The sequence below is a fragment of the Rissa tridactyla genome, chromosome 6, assembly GCF_028500815.1.
Source record: "Rissa tridactyla isolate bRisTri1 chromosome 6, bRisTri1.patW.cur.20221130, whole genome shotgun sequence".
In the NCBI taxonomy this organism is placed as follows: Eukaryota; Metazoa; Chordata; class Aves; order Charadriiformes; family Laridae; genus Rissa; species Rissa tridactyla.
In genome coordinates, this window is record NC_071471.1 from 45,819,430 (window position 1) to 45,844,471 (window position 25,042).

The 25,042-nt window shown below is 40.0% G+C and overlaps 1 protein-coding gene across 1 annotated transcript; it reads right to left on the reverse strand.

Annotated features, from left to right (window-relative positions):
• Window positions 1–120: 120 nt before the first annotated feature.
• Window positions 121–24,937, reverse strand: ANXA11 (annexin A11). Its single transcript, XM_054205069.1, has 15 exons — window positions 24,765–24,937; window positions 14,650–14,710; window positions 13,354–13,466; window positions 11,592–11,969; window positions 10,972–11,059; window positions 10,483–10,577; window positions 9,950–10,063; window positions 8,715–8,805; window positions 8,519–8,598; window positions 8,263–8,319; window positions 7,265–7,358; window positions 6,398–6,493; window positions 3,575–3,633; window positions 2,876–2,998; window positions 121–882 (listed from the first exon to the last, which is right to left on the reverse strand). The coding sequence occupies exons 2-15, from the start codon at window positions 14,699–14,701 to the stop codon at window positions 823–825; spliced, it is 1,500 nt and encodes a 499-aa protein (XP_054061044.1). The 5' UTR covers window positions 14,702–14,710; window positions 24,765–24,937; the 3' UTR covers window positions 121–822.
• Window positions 24,938–25,042: the final 105 nt, after the last annotated feature.

A 25,042-nucleotide genomic window follows, 5' to 3' on the forward strand; every position in this document is an offset into this window, starting at 1 on the left:
TTTCTGAATAATTCTTGGAATCAAGCAGGGAACTTCTATGGAAAAACTAAGCTACATAAACCAAGTCATCACTCATGCATAAATCAACATGAACACCAAAAAAGCATAGTCTGCAAAGAGTTTGAAGATAGACAGCTTTAATTTCATAATCTCTTCTTACATACATATATTTAAGGCACAATCCAAAACCTTAAAACATTAACCACACAATCTTTACTAATGTCAACGTTACCACTGCCTTGTGACAGTCGCCCTAGTGAGAATGAAATGTGGAACACATCTTCCTCAGAAACAATCAAGGAAATAAAACAGAACTTGACAAAACTTCTTTAAAACAGTCTTAACTAGACACAAAAACTCAAGGCCGTTGTCTCCACTCTCCCACTCTCAGGGAGTAGGCTAGCACAAAACCAACTCTGCATACAACATGTATAAAACTTGCACTACAATGGAACGTAACGTTTATACAAAATAAAACCTTAAAATCACAGAACTTTGATTTTTGTTCCATAAAGCAAACACATTATTTCAGCATAATATAAGCAGAAAAGAAGTAATGACCTGTCATTCATGGACTGCTGAGAGTACTACACAGAATCCTGAGCAGATGGCACATAAGCTAAATATTTTTTTTTTGGCATTTGTTAACTATTATTTTTGAACTAAAGGGAAGATATATGCAATATTCTCTTTAAAAATTTAATTGCTTTAGGAGAAACAGGTCATTGTCATTACATATTTACTGTTGGAGAAAAAAAAAAAGATGCTTTAAAATAAAAAAACGAAAATAGCAGCTTTTTTAAGAAAAGCTCAATGCTTCATTTAGTCGTTTCCACCACACAACTTGAGTAGGATTTTCCGGTAGTCTCCTGAAGTATCACCCTGGAAAGAAACCCCAAAAAAGAAAAGTTGAAGATTTGTGCCTTGAAATAGAGGAAAAAGAAGTGCAAGCATCCTAAACACGACATTAACAACCAAAAGAGATAAAGCCAGGCCCGAAAGAAAGCAGGTGTTAACCTCTTTAAAAAAAAAATTAAATAAATTAAAAAGCCTTTTAATTATAAATCACTTTAATAGAAGTACACAGTAAAACCTTCTCCTTCCATAACTGGAACTGAAAGTGTCCATAGAGAATACATTTATTTAACAAACTGAATTTAGTATACCCGTTCAACAACTTACCTGGGAATAGTTCAATAAAAAACTCACTGAAAAGCCATCTTCCAGCAAAAGGTATGAAAATATGGAAAAAATTAATACAGAAGTCCTTTTTCTTGCAGTCAATGTGGGCATTTTTCCAGAGGCAGCGAGTGAATGTTTACTGATTGTTATGTTCAAACATTAAAAACAATGCCCTGGTATCGAAAGACCTAAGTTTTTTTTCCCCCCACAATTAAAGAATATCGCTTTAACGTTGTGGGCAGTGAAAGTTAGTATGGATGCACACACAAACATGCATTGAAAAGACTGAAATATTTCATAAACAGCAACAGTTAATCACGAAAGGCCCTGCTAACTGTGTTTTGCCTGGTGCCCTTATGAGTAAAAATTGTTCCCCTGGGAGCTGCTCATGAACTACTTCTGGTTGATGAGACTTGCCAATCCTTTTCACAGAAGTTTCAGCTAGCACATTTATCTCATCCTTCATCTTCAGGTATGACTGCATATATCAAATATCAGGATAAATCCTGTGCAGGTGTAAAGCACAATCCACAAAATACAAAACATCCCTGTTGATATATGTGCTGAAAGGAAAGAACTGCTGTCCACTTACAAAAAAAAAAGAAGAGAGAAGAATTAAGAACTTTCTTTCCAAGGATGTTTTCAGCTCCACTTTTGCAGAAGTAAGTAGATGCACATGCATGCTCCATATTTACTGAAACCAAGTTTCGAATAAGTTCAGCCCATTAAATGGTTATGGCCTGCTCCTGTTTCTGAACAGTAAAATTATTTTAATGCCAGATCAAAGAGAAGGGGGAAAAAAAAGAAAAATACACAGAGCTTTTCCACCAATGTCTCACTGCTTTTTTACTCAGACATTGGTGGTTACAGGTCATGTTACTACTGTAGCAGAAGCACACCTTCACTCCATAGTTACATGTTTGGAACAAGCTTCTGCGAGGTGAGCCTCTGTGGTGCATGGGCAGAAAGATGATATAGTTGCTAGCAGAAGACTCACATTAAGACTTTTTGGCGCACACTATCTTTGCAGGATTCCTTACAAACACCTCCAAGTTGCAGTCCCTCAGTGTCAACAGCAGAAGGCATAAGTAAGGGCTTAACAGATCTGGTACCTTCATTACAAGGTGAATGAAAGTGGCACCACTCACTCTCCTCCAGCTCTTACTACCCTCCCCATTGGCCAGGCATCCTCTCGACTGTTGCTATAGCTGTCAATAGCAATAGCAGGGTGGATCAACTGCTAAAGAATCTGAAGCTTAGTCTATTTCCAAAATTTTGTACTTTCAGGAGAAAGAGATGGCAATCTTTTAAAAGCACATTAAGAGCTTTGAACTCTTTCAACACACACATGAGGTAGAGCACTATCACTACTCAGTTGGAAGACTAAGTGGTTTCTACAAGATCATATACAGAGACTGGGGCAGAGATCAGACTTAAAACCAGGTCTCAGAAATCCCTCCGGACCAATTTCCCTTTCCTTCCTTGCCTGTTGGCTTCCTTCCCTCTCTAGTCCATCTAGCCCCCGTGCAAAAGCAAGCGCTGTCTATTCTCTGGCACTTCAGCCTCCACTCTCCCGACAAATGCAGCAAAACCAAACACAACCAGCCAGACTCAGCGCAGTTAATAGCTATTCAGTGTAAGGATCTAGCAGAAAGGATGTCACGGCAGGGAAGATAAAATCTCCAAGTCTTACAGTGATATCTGCGTAGAGGGATTTGCCATACATCCGCTTATATTCTGCACGTATGTCCAGCAGGTCAACCTCGCTGCGTGATACCATGATTCGAATCAGAGTTCTGTCTTTTGTTCCCGCTCCCTGAAACAAATAAAACAACAATATAACATATTAATAACATGCGAAAATGCTGGATGATACAGCACTAGTAAAAAAAAATAAAATAAAACAAAACATCACCCCACAAACAGCCAACCGTTTACCAGCATAACCCTGTTGACCTCAATAAGCCTGAACAGAATTTGGCCTATCATGCTTTAACAAATTAAATTTACTGTCAGGACACTAACAGTCATTTCTCTACATAAAAATAGTTAGGAAAAAAAAAAGGGGGTTGCAAGGGGGACAAGGGTCAGGGAAGTCTGGTGAGATTAATGGCCTATTTATTTCAGCTTTAAAGACATCAATTTCAATGAGTCTTAAGCATATTTGTGTTCTATCAAGTGAAAGCTTCCTTTGTTTAAGGTATGGTTGCATGCATCCCTTTAAGTGGATCAAATTAGCTTGATTTTTCCAGCCTGTCATAATAATGATTGCATCTTGTTAGTCAACTGCCCACTGAAAAATGTAATACCATCAGCTGAACAATTCATTCCAATGAGCTGTACCAGCATTTTTTAAAAAACAAGCTATATGTATCTTGTCACAGGCACCTACCTTCATAGCTTTCTGCAATCTCTCTGCAAAAAAAGCCGGTGTGTTCTTGAGGCACTTAACTGCAAAAAGAAACAGTATTACAGAAATCAGGTATTTGTTCTCTATCAGAACTCAGTCATTTTTTAGGCTTACCCTGGATAGTCACATGCTTTAATTTTACATAAACATACAGTTGATACAATGCAGCTCATTCTCCCACTCCTTCAGTTAGTCACTGAAATGATTTTTAATCCAAACAGTAGCTGCAATAAAGTTAAAGAACCTACTACACTTCAGGGCTCAAAACAAACTTTTCAGTCGCTACAAAACATCTAGTGTGAAGCAGCCATAATGAATGTGTAGAGTCTTAACGACCAGATTCTTGCTTATGAAGGGAAAAGAGGGGAGGGGGCAGAAGGCTTGAAGGAAGACATAAATAGCGGTGCTCCTGGCTTTTTCCTAATTTAGGAATTTTTAGGCCATGCATCTGCAAGGTATGACAAATTCAAGTTGGGAAGCTGCCTATGATAGAAACCTCACCCTTATTTTAAAGTCAGTTACACTTTTTTTTTTTTTTTCTTAAGACACAAAGTGCACCAGGACTCCTGAAAAATTCTTGACATGCTTATTTAGTAATCATGGATTATGTACTTATTTAGCACAGTTCGTTAGAAATCTGAAAGAGCAAAATCTAAATCAAATCAGTCCTGTTTATCAGGATAATGGAAGAATCCTCCATCATTCATCAGAATTAAGATCTATATATTGACCCTATGTTGGTTACAAGTAAACAATCATGCAATCTGCGGCAAACTACACAGAAAACAAACCACACCTGAGTTATATTTTACAGCACAAGAAGGTATCAAAAGCAATCACATAAAATCAATACAGAACAAAAGGGCTAAACCTAAATATGTATTTCACAGCAACACGCATTTTATATAGGAAAAAGTACTTTTCTGAATAGGAAAATGTAGATGAGAGCTAGCAGTTCACCACACACAATTGTCAATGATAATATAATACAATTCAAAAACAAATGACAAATGAAATGCATGTTTCTTTATCACTGTATTTAGCTAAAACAACACACTTGCACTTTGAGATGTTTGAAGATGTTATTATGAGTTACCAGTTGTACAATCCAGAAAGCTTTAAAGAAAGCAAAATTAAATATTTTCAATTAGAAAACCTCTTTTTCCTGAAAATAAGGTTCACAGAACAAATGATGCTAACAGCATTGACTGATATATATGTGTGTGTATATACACAGATATACATATAAATAAAAAACACCCAAACCAAAATCTATTCAATAAAGAAGTTATTCAGTGAATATTGAGCAAAGCCAGGCTTGATGATGCTCTGAGCAATCTGATCTAGTTAAAGATGTCCCTGCTTACTGCAGGGGGGTTGGACTATATGACCTTTAAAGGTCCCATCCAACCCAACACATTCTATGATTCTAAGACAATTCTTGCTCAAAAGGCTGTTGACTCATTTGCAAGCTACAGTCCCAGTTCTGAATCTGTATATACATGGAGACTGTCAAGTGACTGCAAAGCTCCACGAGGTCAAAGGACTTCCAAACTCAGACATTACAGTTTTTTTACCATGGCAATCTTTTCCTACAAACACGGGGAAATATTTATTTTCCCTAGATTTGGTTTTCTAACAATACGTTTTGAGGTGACAAATTCTGAATCCTGGAAAAGGTCTGCAAATGTATCACATCAACAGAGCTGGACCCAGTTTGGGTCATAAAACGTCCACTATAGTGTCAGCTTGGCCAAGCAGAGTAAGAACAATAGTTACATAGTTCACATATGCAGTGAAAAAATGAGGCTTTTAAAATTGATTTCCATTTTGCAAGATTTTCTTAGAAACTTCCATGAAAAAAATCTGTCTCAGCTGAGCCAAACGTCCTCTCCCATCTTGTTTCCAAGTGATGCAAAGTACGTTTTTCCTATTTATTTCGGTAGGAGGGTTTGTTTTTTTTTTTTTGTTACATCACTTTTCAGTCACTACCATATGCAAAACCAAAGAACACCATTTTTAAAGCAGTAGCTCTAGATACCACAGTAAATTCACAGTAATACACAGAAAAAGAAACAGAGATGTAAAGCAGCAGTCTTGTCTAAGAGACGAGACACAAAAGACGAGCCAGAGAAAGAGGTCCACAATTTTATGTAGAATAAAACATTCCAAATAAAACTACTGCACAAGCACTTGAGGCCTTGTCCCAGCCCCATGGAAACTAATGACTACATCCCAAGGGACAACAGTAGACTTGAGGTAACTATACCAAGGTAAGACTTAAGCTAAGGGTTTACTCTTCAGAAGTACTGGAGGCACTTAAAAACAAAGATTTAACAAAGCTGTCACAACAGGATATGTGATAAAAAATAACCCCTTTGCAATCAAATTTAAGTTTTCTTTCTACTAAGAAGAGGTAGAGGTAACTAATTAGAGAGTTAATGCTTATATTGTGCTTAACTTCCAAATCTGTCCCAAATATTCCATTCTCACTGACTCAGCGGTTGGTACAAGTTCTCATCAATTCTTAAAACAATGCCAGGTACAGTTAATAATTCTCTCCTCACTTTAACATGTGAAATTTAAATTCTGCAGCTGCCTGAAGCAAAAGCTTCATCTGTCATTCTGAGGTGAATTGAGTGCCCTGCTTTACTAATCACAAGTGACTTCACAGAAAGCTCAACACAAAAAGCAGAAAACTGGAATTATTACGAAGAAGAACACCCTTAGCTGAAGTCACAGATGCCACCATCCCAGCCAGTTGTAGTGGAATACCAGGAATGAACTTGCTAAGACGACACATACCTACTGCCAGCATGCCCTTTTCCAGGTCTCCAGACATTTCACGACAAATGCTTTTTTCAATGTCCCGGTTACACATCCTCTGATACTCGCTGAAGACTGTTAATGCAAGAGAAAGACTTCAGGAGTCAGCCTCACAAAAAAAGGTGACACTGGTGTATGCTGGATGGCTTCATTTCAATCACACTTCTCAACTTGATACTACCATCTACTCACACAAATTTTAACATCTCAAAGACTAATACTATGTTATCAACCATACTGTTCCATTTACACATCACCATGTTCCTTCTAGCTTGTCTAGTTCTGTCTTCATTTTCAAAGGGCTAGACCAAGAAACCACTGTAAGGGAAATAGTGAAAATTCACCTAGGAAAGCTTTGGATGTCAATAAAATTAAGAACAAAACATTGAGGATCTCACATACACACACCCCCATCCCTTTCCTCTCCATGTAAGTGCCTCAATATGTAGCACATTGCAAAAGTCCTTTTTAGTTACTAAAACATTTACACCGCTATAGACTGATGCAACACCTAATCACTAACAAGTAAAAGAGGAAGGTAAGGATTGCAAGTGTCTTGTGCACACATGAGCATGCAAAATTGAAACAATTCTAGTTTTTTCTTTTATTAGTGAAACCTTTGAACAAGTATGACCTCTACCTGCTCTGATGTTTAGGAGAGATGGATCATAATGCACGGCTCTTGTGTACCCTTTCCCTCAGCAGAATTCACCCTGGTTTTCACTGAGGGTTTTCATTCACTTTCATTTTACAGATGAGGGAAATTCAGGCACAGAGCGATGCTGAACATCTTTATCACTACATACAACAGAATCAAGTTATTGTTTATGTAGAGGACACCATTACCTGCTCTGAGGTGGGCCCTGCTTCTTGTGCACAGAATGGCATTGAATTTGGATTCATCGGTTCCTAGACGGTTCTCTCCAGCTGCATATAGCTCCTAAACACAAAAGGGAATTCAAACTTTGTTACTCAGAAAAGCAGTCAGGCTGAAAAGCTGAGTTACAGATCTGCTTCCTTACAGCCTCTCCTTTTATACTTATTTCTTAGTCTATACACTGCTGGAAAATGGGAGCAAGCAATAAATAGCAACTAGTTCTAACATTCCTATATAGGCTATGCTTGCAGTCTTCCTAGCTTATTGATGCGTAAGTGCTCAAACACAAGAGTTCCAGATTACTAAAGCAGGGAAAATCGTTTAAAAAGTACCCAGAAACTGTTGTTCCTAACAGGGCTTACATTTAGCTTCTTTTCTACACCTCTAGGTATGTTCTGGCACGTTCCTGTGTTTTGGCTAAGGTATTCTATGTAAAAAGCTGATTTCATTACTATTTATGTGACAATAGTGTCCTGAAACGGTCCAGAGTTTTCTGTTTGCTATGTGGTGAAACAGAACACAAAAAAAGTAACGGGGCAAGAGTTACTAGGTCCAAGTGCCTTATTTGTTGCAAAAATCCAGAGTTCTTTAAATAACAGGCAAAGGCTGTTGCAGATGTTCAACAGATTAAAATTTAATCCACACATACATCACCTAAAATCTCTTTGGGCCATTCCCTTAATAAACAGCACAACGGAGTCACCCAACATTTGGAAAAGCTGACAGAATGAGAGGTTAAAAAAAACAACTATGGACTCTATCCCTAAGAGCTTGATCTTTGCCATGGAGCTGTAATGCTGTAATGCTCTATCAGCACTTTTCAGATCACTACCATCCACTAAAACACAGGCACTACATCAGAAGAAGTCACAAGGTGTACAAAACTAAGAGTAAGCAGAAACCACACAGTCAAATGTAAGTGTATTAAGATGACTATACTTAGAAACGATGAAGAATTTCTACTGACCTGCACATCTTTTTGGACAAGAGACATGTCAACAGTTGTACTTTCGTCTCTGTTTCCCTGAAAGAATTTGAATATACAAAAGTGTTACTGGTAGGCCTTTTTTTTAAAAAAAAAAACAAAACAAAAAAAACAAAAAAAAACAACCAAACAAACAAAAAAAAAGACAAAACAAAAAAACCAACCCCAAAACAACAAACAAAAACCAAACCCTACAAACACACGAAACCCAAACTCCAACATCCTGTCACGCAAGTACCTGAGCAAGTGAAATTAAAAGCCTCTGAAAGTGTCCAGATGTGTCACTTTTTATTGCTTCCTCCAGAGTTTTCTTAAATTCTGGAAGAGGGACACAGTCATGAATCATCATACACCCCTGTTCATTTCATAAATTCATATTGTCAGTCAGTGAGTAAGGAAGGAAAGGAAGTAAATTTTGATGTAACAATTCTAACCTGCTTTATAAACCCTGTTGAGTTCCTGAATATGCTCATTGCTCCGAGAAGCTAAGATTTCAATGAGACAATTTTCATCTGTGCCAACGCCCTAAAACAAAGCATAAAGAGAAAACACACTCTTCAGATTCTCATCTTACTTCTACAACTTAGTATAAAAGAAATGTAGTAAAATTATACAATAAAACACAATTCAGAATATACACTGGTTATAGGAGACGTCAAAGCAAGTAGTTTAAATGCTATTTACAACATATTTCCAAGACACAGACATGTATTAAAGACACAAATTGAACAGATAATTAAAATAATTATCAAGACAAAATTTTATTTTAAAATGTAATCCTTCACACCACATTTTGGGCATTTTAAGAATCAATTTTCTCTACCATTAAAGACGAATTTGTTAATTCTAATAGGTAACTTCCACTAATAGATAGCAATTGCAATTACAATACAGCTAATACTATTTCATTCTCCTAGCTACTTTAAAATTATGGCCAAAGAACATGTAAATATACATACTGACTCAATAACAGAAATATTTATTTCACCTTCACTTAAACATTGTCCTGAAATACAAATGTTTGACCTGTTTTTATTTTAGAACCCTAAATATTTATAAAAAAAGTCTGATTGCTTTAAAGAGAAAGTACACAATACTTCCATAATATTTTAGAAAAGGTTCAGCATGGGCTAGGAAAATACACTTTTGAGGTGGAGGGAAAGATAAAAAGGAGGTACACCCTGCCCAAAATCTTTATGAACCTAGTTTTCTGGACTATTCTTGAGCACTGAGCGTAAAGAAACTCTAAGTTGAGCGTTTTATAATCAGCTTCATCACAGCTCAAAGCAAAAATACAGAAAGAAAGGTGCCCCATGCAGTAGCTAGCTTAGAAGAGAGACGCCTCAGTGGCTTACTCAAGACTACGTAATAAATGAACTGCAGAGACCGTTAGAGCTCAGTTTCTGCCTTTTTTGTGTATTTATTTATAAATATATTTTTTGTTACAACACAAACCTATTAAACAGTCTTTACCTTTAACCTATGGGAATAACATTTCTCAGTTTTACTATCCTATACCTCCAAGAAACAGGGTACATATCAGTCAAACAGCAGGCTGACTATCTGGACGGAGAGGAAGGAATGTAAGTTCAAGCTTCTAAATGACTACCAAAAATTTTATCAGCTCAAAATTTCCTCTATCTTATAAATTTCTATCTCCTACACAAACCTTTATAGCTTCCTTGATTTCATAAGCATCAAACATGACAGGTGTCTTCATCATTGCTAAGATTGTCCTCTCAAAGTTACCTGATAGCTCAGACTTGAGATCCTTGATCAAATCCTAATGAAAAATAAAAACAAGGAAAAAACGCATAAAAGACCAAAATTGACAAATGTAAGCAACAAAATTGTGTGTGGAGTTTAATTAGAATTCTTTATCCATAAGTACTTCAGAAGTAAAGCTATTCCGCTTAACAACGCTAGAACCAGTACAGCGTGACATGCATATCTAGGTAATTAATGTCCACAGGCCAAAGCATCAAAGTAACCGTTTAGCAGAGAAACTGCTTTGTATGTTTCATCTGAAACACTGCATGAAGAAATCAAGAGTGGGTAAAAGCAGAACCCTAAACAGGCTATGATTTGTGAACCATCTTCCCCTTAAGCAACTTCCAATCTTTTTTTCCCAAACACTAAGTCTTCTGACTTCCAGTGAAGGGATGTAGGCTCTTAGTCCTTCTGTTCTCATGAGGTATTTACCTTTCCATAAGCTGTTTTGAAGGACAGGATGATCTGCTGCCGTTGCTTGTTTGAACGACTTCCGAGACAATCGATAATAGCCTGCTCATCGGTTCCTGTACACGCACACAGACACCACAGAATGAGCATGCACGTCATGTGAGGACTCAGCTTTCTGTTTCCATTTGATCCTATCTGTTCTAAAACCAACTGAAGGCCATGTATGCCTTTAATTCATCTATGCTATCTCCTCTTGTGTATGACCACAGAACTTCAACCTCTACTGTCAATCACAAATACAGTAAGAATATGAAAAAAAACCCAAAATCAAATACCAAACTCATAATGTTGTTAACGCGTACATGCACTCCCAAATAATTCTTCTGATAACAAAGGACAACCACGTGTGAACTGGCCCACTCAGTACACAGGTAACAAGGGAGAACGGCATTGCTGAATCAAAGCTGCAATTCTACTTTTAATTGAAATGTAAATCCATAGACTGCTCACCGAATCCCTTCATGGCCTTCCTTAAGACTTCTGCATCCTTCAGAGGGTCAAATCCTGGTGCATCAGTGATCGTGCCTCGGTATCCATGCTAAAATCAGACCAAGTTGATTTGCATATTAGTGTTAATCAGTAAAAGACTGTGTTCTACTACTTAGGAAAGATGACCACTGTCACCATTTTTCTTTTTGTTAGAAAAGTAACAGAGAAAACTCAAAAAACCACTACCTTAAACAATTTGTTCGTTTCTACACCCAAATCACGAGAAAATGCAAAGCCAAGAAGGTTCACTGCTATTAAATCTTCTGTCCAGTTAATTAAGGTTTGATGAAACTGTATATATAACGGGCAATACTTCGTTGAGTTGGGAAAGGCAAATTTCATTAAATTTGAATTCACATCAAATATTTCTTCTCAGATAATGTGGTAAAACAGCATTTGTTTCAAGTCATATGAGCCTATATTGCTCACATTTGGAAAGGATCCATCTCTCTCTTTAGTCAAAGTTCTTCTCATGACTTTCTTTTGAATTTTAGGCCAGGTTTACACTTATAAAAACAAAGAAAATGTAGAGAAACACATACACCATCACATCTCAAAACAAACGCACTGAATGCTCTTACTGTTACTGGAGAGACCGTAGGCCCTGTAGTTCCTGGGAAAGAGGGCATAGACGGATTCACAGCTGGGCCTGGTGGATAATTTGGCATGGGCTGCTGCCCTGGGTAAGTTGCTGGTGGTTGTCCTGGGTAGTTCATAGGCTGCTGACCAGGCAGTGGCGTGGGCTGGCCTGGCACAGGGCCGCCTGGGTATCCTGGGTAAGCTGGCATTCCTGATGGTGGATTTCCTCCAGGTGGAGGATACCCTCCATAAGAGGGCTGTTGTCCTGATGGAGGTTGCCCAAAGCCACCCGGAGGGACTGGAGGATAACCCCCAGGCGTTGAAGGATATGGGCCTTGTGGTACATTTGCCCCTCCAAAGGTCCCTGCCAGGTTGGATGCCTGCAATGACAGTCAATAAAGCAAGAGATGGGAAGGTTTACAAATGGTTGAGTTTCAGTAATGTGCTTAATAGAATACAACCTCCCTCCCCACCGAAACAGATCAGTAGTTCTGCATCCACCAAAGAACTTTGCAATAATCATGTCTTACTAGCAAGCAAGATGGAAAAAAAACCTGTATTCAGTTGACTCTTGCTTTACCGTAATCATCAGCTGCCATACATCAAGCAGCAGAACCAACAGACACACACCTGCCACCGCATCCAGCATTACACACCACTCAGAAGCAAGAGCACCAATAGCCACACATCTCTTATTCTAAGAACTTATGCCAATTAATCCCAGCTACACAAAACTATGTTTATCCCTTCTCTGTCCATGGCTGCCTTACACGACCACAGCATCATCTGAGTGCAGGGATTTACTATGAGCAACCTCTGTTTGCTTTACGATGCACTAGACGCATTAGTAGTCTACAAGTAGCAAAGAGTTCCGAGACTATATTTGGAAAGACATCATCAGAAACTGCCACAAAGATACTGAACTCCACATGCAGTATCACCTTCCCACGCTCGGACCCTATTCTACAGGGGGACCAGAAGAACTGACATTTGATAATTGCAGTGTTCTTAGAAGCTAGTTGCTGTGGATATTGCTATGTGCACCCTAGATAGTCTGTTGCTCATTTTGACTGCTGGCTGTGAAATCACTTCATTTAATCAATGCCTCAGAATGGCATCTATAATGCAAATGTCTTCCTACAAACTGTGCATTCGTTATGCAGCATAATGGATTTCTGAAGACTAAGTTGTCAGAAGTGTCACTCACTCCTACTTTATGCACAAAAAAAAGTCACATTAGAAAGGTCTGCATTTTCTTCAATCGATGTAAAAGGTTCTTACTGCCATCTGTTAAACATCAGTGCTTATAAGAGACAGCTGATCCCATATTCTTTTCAGGGATGAGTCATTGATACTTCAAATTGCATAGCCTCATTCCTTATTCAGACTGGCCAAAATCCAGGTAATAGGCAAAATCTGGCCTGTGTTTGCCAATGGGAATATATTAACAGTAGATATGCACTGTCAATAGTCTGTTCCCCTATTCCTCCGCACAGCAAAAGCCAAATTATATTACTTTTATGCCCATGAGTTCTGAAGTTAGGCTCTTAAATCAACATATAACTAGTGGTCTGCTTTCCTAAAATAAGGAATAGCTTGCCCTAACCATTTTCTTCAATAGATGATATTGAATGGTGAACACCAAAACAGACTAGACATAAAGGCACAGAACTCAAGCGATAAACTTCTCAGTGGCAATGCCAGAAAGACATTTTTGCACTTAAGGAAGTCACAGTAAAACACATTAAATGAAAGCAAACTCACCATTCCAGCCATGTAGTTGGGATTGAACTGATTGGCATAGCCAGCCACGTTTTCTAGACCAATTGGAGGTGGATTTGAAGGTGGATAAGCAGCACCACCCCAAGGACTGCTACCTGAAATCAAACACAGCTGTGTTCAAATGAGAAACTACACCTTTTTAAACTTATTCTTTACTACTTACATTTCTAATGTAATGTCTGTTCAACGCTAGCGGTTTGGGAGAAGGAAAAATCAATTGAAGAGGTGCAGGGTAGCAGTGCAATTATGATATAAAGAGAAGCCTCACTGGCTATTTCTAATGACGTTAGTTATTGTTGAATCTATAAGTTCTCATTTAAAACAACTCTAAACATATTTGAGGGTTAACACTCAAGAGTTAATACTGTAAACACCCTATTTTGACTAGAGAGTAGCTTCTCTTAAATTAGAAAGTTGTCTGGGTACTCCAGTAAGAAGGCCTTACTAATTCCTTTTAGGCTGCTAATTTGAGAGATAATTTGCAGAGAGAATGACACACTACATTCACAGATACCCAAGTCACAAAACTTGGCTGCCCACAGCAGTAGAGTCTTGCCCGCACAGCAGTATAACTAAGCCAGAATATCCTGCTAAGAAGTAGGATTTATCCTCCCAGGCTAGTTTGGCTTCTCACTGTACACTGCTCCCCCTTCCCAAGTTAAACTTGACTAACTCCACATTTCACCATACCCACATGATTCCAGTCCTTTCTACCAACAATACTAACAACTGTAAAGTTCATTACCAACAACTATAAAGTTCATCCTGATACCAAGCAGCAGTTACATATTTCATAAGCTTTATATTATTATAATTGATATCCTTTTTAACAGCCCTTCCATATACAACCATCTGCCTAAGAACAGTGAATTAGGAACAATGTCATAATTAAAGTCCTAATTTTTATGGGATATGGTTTTAAATTGTGTGACTGATTTTTCCCTGCACTCATGTTTCTCACCAGCTGCCTTCGAGACTCAGTACTGACGGGACACTGTTTGACACGTATTGATTTTGGTCAAATTATGACCATCTCCTAGTGCTGTGTGCTTCGTTTGAGATGAATGAAAACAGACCTTATATGAGCACATGGTAGAGCACCCATATTATATGAATTGGAATCTTCAACCAAGACAAAATAGGACTTAAGAAGAGAGCACAGAAAGCTTCAGTGAGTCAAGAAAACCCTCTGTGATCTTGTTCTTTGTCCGGGCCACCTTTCACCTCCAGATAGGACCACCACTGCCATTTAACTTTCACTTCATCTAAACAACTTACCTGGGGCTGCTGGTGGATATCCACCTGGTGGGGGGTAGCCAGGGTAATTCATCGCAAAGATCTGAAAAGTATGTGTGATACAGTTATTTTCTGTAACGCTTCACTAATTACACCACAAAAAAATTAACAAGCAACATGTCTGCAGTAGCCAGTTACCAAAATTTAAACATAAACTGCTCAAGACGCACAGGCTTTTCCCTGGGAAACCTCTTCCCATTTCCTTTTGCTGGACCGATAGACATGTTCAGATATCTAAGCAGTTGTAGAGTCACTCCTCAGACTATTTTTCTTATTTGTTTCGGTTACTACTTACTGCTCACTTCGTTTATTATGTTGTTAAGGATGTATCACTTGAAAATGCTTATTTTATTGCGCTATTAAAGTCGCCAGAAGCTTGTAACCTATACAGAACAGTCTTACTAATCAGAAGTAGAAAATCATCTGACAGAGAAGCCACGTCTTCAAGTGAATAATTGTACGAGAAGTGTTAGAAGGCATTTAAATGCAAACGTCTGCAAAAGTGCAAGGTCAGAGTAAGAAGCGGAAGGGATACGCTTCATGCCTACAGCACTGCCATAAAATATGAAGAGTTTACTGAAGGGATAAGATCACTAGAACAAATGGGATCTCTCAAAGTTGATAGTGCCTCTGTCAGCACAGAAGTGCACGAAGTCATTAGCTGTCCAAAACAGAAGTGGAGGTCAAACAGGAAGGACAGCTAAATGAAGGACAAAATGAAAACTGTTTTCCAGAATACAGAAAGCCTTATTATAGAAGGAACAACTATCAAAAAGAATGGTAAAAGTAACTCAAGGAGCTTGTTCCAGACGAAGAAAACATCCACCATCAGTCTTAATTTTTTCAATGTGATTTTTAGTGACAATTCCCAGTCTATTTTTAAACTGCCATGTGAACAGTATTGCTTTCCTTTCTTTCCCCTGTGTCCCCTAAAGTGTAACTTTTGCACCTGGCTTGTTTTGCTGTGTTTTGGATTTCAGCTGTGGAGTTTTGGTTTGGGTTTGTTTTGGGTGGGGGTGTATGTGCTAGTTTTGTGGGTTTGTTTTCATTTTGCATAATCATGTTAACTTCCCTTTCTGATTTGCAGGGCTCTTTTGCATAGCAACAGTGGAATGGAAAAACATTTTCTTTTTTTTTTAAAGGAAAATACAATTAGGAAATCTTCAATTTATTTAAAAACTGTTTGGAATTCATGCTGTATGTACTGACCTAAATTTAAATAGAGAGAAACGAACGATCAGAAATTGCAAAGAACGGAGCAGACTAGAAGTTATAACCCTACCTTACCTCTATTCCAGTGTGTAATGTGTCTAACAGACTCAACAAATAAGCAAACACAGTTTCTTAGCATTAGAAAAAAGCCTGTTTACCAGTAAATCTACAAGGGATGCCTTTAACTGGAAAAAAAATCTGTTTCTGTGCAGGCAAATTTAAGTACTGCCCTTCCATTTGTGCCATTTGTTCATTCTCCATCCCTTCTACAAACAAAAGAGCGAGGAGGGGTCAGCCAGGGGTATAACCATTACCCCACCATTACCCCCCTTGCCTCTTTCGATGAGAGTAGCAGAGGTAACAATTCACCCAGCTCCACACATGAGGCGACAAAGCAGGACGCACAGCTGACATTTTACAGAATCAGGCTTTAAATGGGTAAACTGTCAATCACAAATGGCTGCATTTAAACCTCAAGAAAGGCCCAGGAAAGTCAAAGCTACCCACAACCATCATGGCCCAATTCTGCATATTCAATTGTAAAAACAGACTATAGATTAGCTAACGTGACACTGTTCATAACCAGATTACATCTGAAGGGTAAAGGCTCACAGAAATTTTTACACCATATGAGATGCTAACAAGATGCTCTCCATAACCTGATAAACATTTTTTCCACAGTGCCTTTGGCCTTGGTGTCCAAAGAGATCTTTCACTGCAACGCCACCTAGGAGTTTTGGAAGCACTTAAATATCAAGGCTGCTACAGCTGAAATGACAACAAGCTTTTGATTATACAAGCACTTCCCTACATGACTAAGCTCTAAGTAATTTTTCATTTCATATGCTAACACAGTGCATAAGACCTACAGCACCAAATCCAGCATACAACTACTGTGCAATATACACAAAGGAGTACAAACTCTGCACATAGCAGTCATCAGGGAGATTAAGTTTATTTTTCCAGGCGTGCCCAACGCACATCCTATGTTAAGATTTGGTTCCTATCTGTGTCCCTTGTAATGCTAGAAGCTAAATCTTGGAAAAAGGTCTCTCATGATTATTATCCCTGCAGTTCACCCAAACAATGGATTTTTACTTTGGAATATTCACTGACGCTAAATAAAGAGCATAAAGGTATGGCAGCAGCTGCGTGGGGGCTTTTTAAACGCTATAGAGAGACAATGTTCCACCCTGAACATCTTCAAAATGCCACCACACTTCACTGCAACTTTACAGAACTTGATAAAGCACAACACTTTAACAAAGTAGATGCAAATTCAGGTTATAAAACCCATCCAAAGAGCACTTGCAAGATATGGCTATCCCAAGGGAATCATAACTGCTGGAGGCAATGCCTGCTGTTACCCCTACAAAGACTGTTAAGACTCCAAGCTCACGAGGCCAAAAAGCAAAAATTCAACATTTCTGATTAGAGCTGAAAGCAAGACACGTATTCTCCTCCTCCACTGGAAAAAGAGCAGGCAGCTTCCCACTCCTGGCGCTTTGCCACGGTCCTAACAGCCTGCACACAGGCGTGCTCGATTGCTGGAGGGAGCTGGCAGGCCCCAGCCCCGGGCTGGGACGCCATACGTATGCAGTGGCAGGGGAGCCACTGCTGCCTCTGGGCATAGGTATGGGCACATGGGAGAGGAGAGAGGCCAGGAAACAAAAAAATAGAAAAAATAAATCAAAAGAAGGCAGCCTAGCACTTCAGAGCCTCACTACATCAGTAATAGGCTTTACATAATAAAGCATAGTCATGGTACTAAAATAAAAAGGAACAATTTTTAGTCAAGTCACTCAAAAAACAAACAAAAAAACCCCCACAACTCAGATTCTTAGCATGCATAATGCCTGTTAGTCAGTACATACATTTTTTATATACAAATTATTACAGCACTGAAATGAGTATCTTGTCCCCTTAGTGTGAAGCCATAATTTATTTATTTATTTAATTTTAGCTTCACATGTAAATACAGTAACAACAGGACACTCCCATAAAATGATAAGATGCCTTTTCAATAAAGCTTTAGGTACAAATTTAATGCAAAAAGGCTTGGTTTGTTTGGGTTTTTTTTTTGTGGTAGAGGGTGGGGAGCATTGGGATATGCATTGGTTTTCTTAGCAGGTTTGATTGCTTGCTTTTAATCCCATGTAGAACTTTCCTTTCAAATTGAAAAAAAAATGTTAAAAGAGCCTTTGGCAATCAGAGCTAAGGTTGAGAAATAATGGCTAACTTCATTAGCAATCTGAAAAAAAAATGTTACTATATATATAAAAATGTTCCACTTGCTTCTTTCGAACACTGCACTTACCCAGGGCTTTTCCAAGGGGAAATTTTCCCACACTGGTTTGATTCCAGGCAAACTAGACCCACAAACATACCGACTTCTCATGTTCAAAAACTTCCCTGATCACCACCTTTTCCGTACTTCATCGAGTCTCTGTTGGCCATTTCTCTAGCTTAGCAAATATTTACCCCTCTAAGTTGACTTTCCCCACAATGTTGTCTGCATTTCATCTTCTAAGCCCATCTTCCCAAATTTCTTCTGCTACATCCACGACATCTTACTGAAATTGTCAGTGATGAGCAGCACTTGCCTGCTGACAAGAAAGCGGTGACATAGGCCAGGGAACGGGAGATGCTGAAGTCCACCCTGCTATACAAATACTGTGTGGGAGGATACAGGAACAGCAAGGTCTGTGTTTGCACAGCCATAAAAGCAGCACTGCATAAGAGGAGGAAAAAAATCCAAACAAACCAACCACACACGGAAAGAGGGAGTGCCCTGAAGAAAATACAGACCGAATACTGTTACTGGTCCTCTCCCTGTTCCCAGTGCTCACCCTGGAGGCTCACCTCAAAACTCTAAGTAAAGATCTGAGGTTTTGCTCCCATGGTGGACATTGCTATCTCGCTTCACATTGCAGGCCATGAACCGCTCAGGCTATTGAGCATTTTACTGCTGCTTTGGCAAAACTAAGAGTGAACAGACCTCTTCATAAGATATTAAATCTGTGTTACACTTTTCAATGGGCATCTTGAAAATACACTCCCCTCTAAGCCACTGCACAGCAGAAAAGGATTACAACTGGAAATATTTATAACAATAATACAAATTACACAATGGCGGCAAAAGAAAAGAATACAATTTTAAGGCTGCTAGAAACCTTGTGTTTCAAGGTGCAATAGAAATAAGCTCAGCCAACTGCATTCACACCCATTCCTGGAATTTATTTAGTGGCTGCTGTTCAGGATCCACCTATGCCAAGGTCCAATAATTTGAGAACAAAAAAGGATGAAAAGATCATGACCTATATTTGTTCAAAATAATTTAATTATGTTCGCTTCCCAGTACACCAAGTAAAGATAAACCCTTGGCCTTTACTCCTCCTCCAGGTTAACTACCAGGATGTAGTACAAAAGGCTGCCTAAAGCTATAAATTACAGGACTCCTCTGCGCAGAAAGCAGAACCTGCTCTGAGACTGATCCCTGATTATGAAACCATCAGAGCAGAATTCAGCGCCTTACAACATGCTGTGGATTCTCATCAGAGGTGAACTGAGGCATCCACCACTGTGCTTTTGCAAGACCAAGGACAAGCCAAAGTCAGCATCATACTGGCTAAGTGGTATTTTACCAGCCTGAGCAAGATTTATCTTTGACTTACATACTGCAGCATAGAAGTTGATCTCTCCTACACCAGGTGTAATATTCTTCATCCTGACAGATAAAAAGCCCTGCAATTTGGTTTTCCATTAAGTCTTCTGTGTATGTGACTCCCTGTCAGGCCTTCCTTCCACTATGAAAAAACTAATTTAGTAGAATCGGTTCCCCTTCCAACGAGGCTTAATGTAGCTGAGCTCATGCCAGCAAAAACTCAGGAAACCTCTTTTACACAGGTCAAAAAATGCTAGATTATCTTCCAATAAAGTATTTCTGTATTAATAATCATGATGTTATTCAATTAGAAAGATCATAAAAAACTAAACCCTACGTCCCTACATATAGCTGCACGGGCTCTTGAGATCCACATGTAGCAAAAACATGAGTTAATTCCAGGAGACCAACTTCACCTTGGCTTCCTGCTCTGCTCTGATCCAAGTGTTTCCTTTTGTAGCGCACCCTTGCAATGTTCTCTTTGGAATATTTACAATACAGACAGTCAAAACATATATGACAACACAGATAAGGATACTTTCCTAACAACACAAAAAGCAAGAAATAATACCAAAATATGTTTATGAGATGCTTGAAGAAATAACAGAATGAAGTTGTTCTATTTCAAACTCACAACTTGTCATATAAAATAATTTGTTGCAAAAAACTATCATGCTACAAATAGTCTGAATTATGCTCTCAACTGACTGGTGCCTCAGGGATTTATATTCATCTTTTTTTAAGTTCTACCATGTAAGAACAACTTTCTACATCATCAGTGCAAGTCAGAATAGGTAAATACTAATTACTCCATTTCACAAAGTACACTCTGTGTGGCAAGTCCTACAGAACCTAAAGCAACAGTATAACGTTCAGTACTCTAAAACAGTTAGTAGAAAAATACCTAATTGCTCATTTCCTACCACCAATGTTTCATTAGCTGCTGTGCCTGAGCCTGAAGCACAGAGCCAGGGAGCAGCCCCGCTGCAAATGTGGAGTGCTCCAGCCTTCCCTAGCCCTGACAGGGAACAGCAGGAACTGAATGCAGGCAGAAGTTTTCCACTGGGTCCTCTACATTTAGATTGTTCAGGCTGCAGAAGAAGCCAAGCTGTTCAAGTGACAACTCCCCAGAGAAAGGCACACCTACGGGACCTTAGTTAAAAGCTGTATGGATGTACCCTACGCTGCGCACAAACCCTCTGTGCTCTGCACCAGGCTGGCAGCCATGGCACCCCCCCATCTGAAAAAGAGGGTAAATATGAGTGCGCAAATACATCAACTTTTTCTTAAAGGTGACGGCTTTCATGCTTCCTAGACAATGATGGGCTTACACACGCATCTGTCCAGGAACACTAGGAAGATTATTACTCGCCAATGAGCAAATGAACATCCTCTGTTTATTCCTGATTATAACGCAATGCTCATTTTCAGCTGATCAATAAATTCTTTACAGGAATGGACTTACTCAAGAAAGAACCAATTTAGTGTAGTAAATCACAGGGCCAGGTGTTTCACAACAACCATAAACAAGCAAAGTTTAAAAAAAGCAAGCCTACGGCCTTCAAATCTAGTCTTTAGTCCTTAAAGCTTATTATGATACAGAAATATTTTCCCCCTAAATCCTAATATTTGTAAAATACATTTATTCTCCTAGCTAATGTAAAACTGAGTATTTTCAGAACACTGCCAAGTGCAGCCAATTACCAGTTACCCGGGCTATAGATAGGTGTAATGTTTATAGAATGAGAACAATTTTCCAAAGTCAAAGTTGTTCTCTCTAGCAACAATAAAAGGGATGCTCACACTGTCTGCTTTAGGCAACTTAAAACACCTAATTGAGAGCAACTTTCTAGGCTAAAGTTAGAAATCTAACATGCTTTTTTCCCCAAGCAAGAGGTTTTTGGGAATGTGAATTAGATGCATATATTAATCACAGCAAGTATCACTTCACATGCATATTGACTGAACGGCTGTAGTAAGGTTTAACACACGCAGAGGCCTTGTGAAGATTTAAAACTCATTTGGATCTTTAATATGGGAGTCATTTGGTTGACAGTTCTTAAACCTGCCAGAAGTTGGGATCCAAAAGGCTAAATCTGAGGCCCAACTCTCCTAATGATGAAATGAGTACTAATTAATGGCTCCAAAGAAGGAGGGAAACTATGAAGTCCAGTGCTTCCTCAACACAACAGCTGAGCTAAAGCTAGAACAGAGTGACCTAATGGTGAGGCTTTCCCAATGCCCTCAAGAAAAAACCCCAAACTGCTTTGTAGTAGGAGGGCGGAAGCTTTTGACCTTGCCTATTTTCCCTATTACTGGTATCTTCTCTCTCAAATAGACAACGCATAAGAAAAAAAAGGAAGCAATGCGTAGGTAGGGCTTCTTCTCATTTCTTTTTATGTCATGGAAAAAGATCATTGCTACCAACTGGACAGCACAGTGATGCTCTGCAGCCTGTACAGTGGCACTGTGAGGGGTTGTGTTTGTTTTAAAAAAAAAACCAAACAACAAAAACAACAAAACACGAACCCTATTCAGTCTAAGTTCTTACAATTTAATGATGAGCACTTGTCCACGCTCAGCATCTGTGAGAGCTGAACAGTACGGATACAATTTCACACACACACAAAAAAAATGAGCTGCTTAAGCACAGGCAGGACTGGCTGCCTGGTCATCACAAGCACATAACAAAATTCTTCTAGAAGGACAACCAGCAAGTCCCCGCTGTGACCCAGAACTGACTCCAGGCTTGCCCCCGCCAGGATGTAACTTCCTATCAACATTTTGTAGTGAGCTCTGATAAAATCTGGAACAAACATGGAGCAACAAAAGTAGTAATACACTGTAAATACTTACTGCTGCCCTTTGACTTACTTATCTACCACTTGCCGTACTGCACTACATTCTCCCCAGCTTGGGGAACTGCCTGAAGGGAATTCGGCATTTATATCAAACACACCTGCTTTCAAATAAACTGGCAACAGCAAAGGCAAAGAGACCACCTCAGCTTCGGTGCACGACAACAACTCGAGTTTCAAATGGGTGAAAGTGCTGCTCACAGCAGCATAAACCCACAGCTTCTGCTTTTTCTTTTTTAAAAAAGGCTTTTCCTACCTTCTTCAAAAGCAGCCCAAAACAAAACATACAGCTGACCAGTCTCTGTTCTTATTTCTGATAGTTTATATAACACAATTTAAAAATATATCCAATAGAAACATACGTTTTAAGGTAGCAGACACAAATGCATGGAATAAAAGAAACTACATTGGTACTGTTAGTTGTATACTTAATTCAAGGTAAGCCTCTAACTGCCATTTGCAGCTGCCAGAGAAGTTTCTGTGGATGATTACACAGAGCCTTAGCTAAAAATAAATTAAACTTTCGATTTGTTCAAAAGCCCTGCTATTTCTGTAGCCACCATTAAACCACATGCTCTTTTTGATTACATCTCTGCTTTAATTACAGCTTCCTTTTTTTATGCCTAGATTGCTATCACAGAACTAAGATAGTCTGTCTTAGCTCTGATTAATGCAATGTTATTGAACAGAGCCCCTAGATGCTCCATCTTCTGAAACTCGCTAGAGGTCTAGGAAACAGCACCTTGGGCTTGACTTTTTGTAGTATATCAGGATTACGTATTTTAAGTTGTTATCTAACACTACAGTCTTTACAATGTTTTTTCTTTAATATACTGTATTGACTGCATAAATACCTCCACAAAGTATCTCCATCCTACTGTGGTTTGATTATATCTTTTAGTGACTTTTGATATTTCGCAGAATTTCCTGTCTGACGATTCAAAACTTCTGGGTACTATAAAGAACAAGCTAAATAAGTAACATAACATACACGTGAAGGTCATGACTACTCCAGGAGTTTTAAGTCCAGATTCACGGACAAATTTTCGTTCCTAACCTCATACTGAGGTCAAGCAAGAGAAATGTAACTGCTGACACAGACATAAAATCATTAAGCCCTTCAAAATCTTGCTGAATCTGTACTGTATGTGGTATACCATATTATATAGAGTGCTTTGGGGGCGGGAGGGGAAGAAGTCACAGGAGTAGCTACAAAGGCACTTTCAGGAAGAAAAAATTCAGCAGAAACGCGTCGGGGACTGGGCCACAGACAAAACTGGAAGCAAAGCCCAGTACTAGTTATCTGCTGCATCAGTGGGAGGAGAGTGGTCTGCATGACTCTTAGAGCAGCACCAAAAACAGGAAATTATAGAAATAGCCAAGCTGTGGGGAAAGCATTCACACACTCAAGCTTCATAGTAGCCATACACTTAGCACTGGTTTTGTATCATTTCTGACATTATTGTACGTGCTCCAACTCGCTCACTCAACAGAAAACACTGCACGCTGGGGGTGTCAGGGAATGAGCCCCCACCTCCGACAGCAGCCAGGCTTTTCGATGCGTAAAAACATACTAATTGGCTCCTTCATCAAAACACACTGCACCAGCATTTTTCCCTCTCATCAGCCTGTTTTCCCTCCACACCTTCACCTCGGTCTATCCATCCCCATTTCTGGCCGAGCTGCTTTCCGTGCTCCTGCCACTCCCTTCAGAAGGTTTTTCCCTCAACGGCTCCTCCTTATCAGGAAGAGCCTTCCAGGAACTACCACTGATCTGATAAACAAGGGAAAACTACTCCAAGAAGATACTGCCCACGGCCCAGCATCCAGGAGCTGGATGGGGATAGGGAGGAACCCCGCATTTCTGAGTATTGAGAGTTTTATGCTGTTTTCTGTCTTACGACACAGCTAAAGTATCGCAAGAGTTTAAAGACGCTTTAAGCACGCCTAAGAAAAAGTAAAGTACGTTACAAGTAGTTTGCAGAAAGGAATGTTTGGTTAAAAAAAAGCGTTGTGTAACGGCTCTGACAAGACTACCATCTTAGGCTTCTTCCTCTTCATAACCAGGCACGTCAAAATTAAAAGTTCAAGACAAACTGCGGACACAGGCTCAGCACCGAACTGCAGCTACGACAGCAAAATGGGTATTTTCCGACCTCCCCCCCCAAACACACCCCCCAGACCCCGGGCCGCTGCCTGTCGCCCCGGGCCGCTGTCACCCCGAGGCGCCACGGCTCCTGCCGCCCCGTCCAGGCGACACAAGCTCGCCGTCAGTCCAGGGACACCGGCCCGGCCCACCGGCCCGGCCCCGCGGCACTCGCCCCTCGCCCCCCGGCCCGTCCCGCCGCGGCGGTCGCTCTTACCACGGGTCCCCCGTAGCCGCTGTGGCCGCCGCCCCTCCTGACGGCTCGGTGTCGCTGGCGGGGAGCGGCAGGAGGAGGAGCCGCTGAGGCCGCGGCTCCTTCCGCCCGCCCCGCCGCGGTGCGAAGGGGGGGCCGGGGAGCGCCCGGCTGATGGAAAACGTGAGGGGTGCGGCGGGGCCCGGGGCGGGCCGGCCGGCCGGGGAGCGCCCAGCCCCGGCACCGTGAGGGGGGCGGCGTTCCCCGGCGAGCCGCCCCGGGAGGGGCCGGGGCCTGCGGCC

Coding starts and splice junctions, on each gene's coding strand:
- ANXA11 (XM_054205069.1), bottom strand. CDS start 14,701: ATGAATTACCCTGGCTACCCCCCACCAGGTGGATATCCACCAGCAGCC. Junction 7,359..8,262: donor TTGTCCAAAAAGATGTGCAG/GTCAGTAGAAAT, acceptor TTTTGTGTTTAG/GAGCTATATGCAGCTGGAGA. Junction 3,634..6,397: donor AAAGGGCATGCTGGCAGTAG/GTATGTGTCGTC, acceptor TTCTTTTTGCAG/TTAAGTGCCTCAAGAACACA.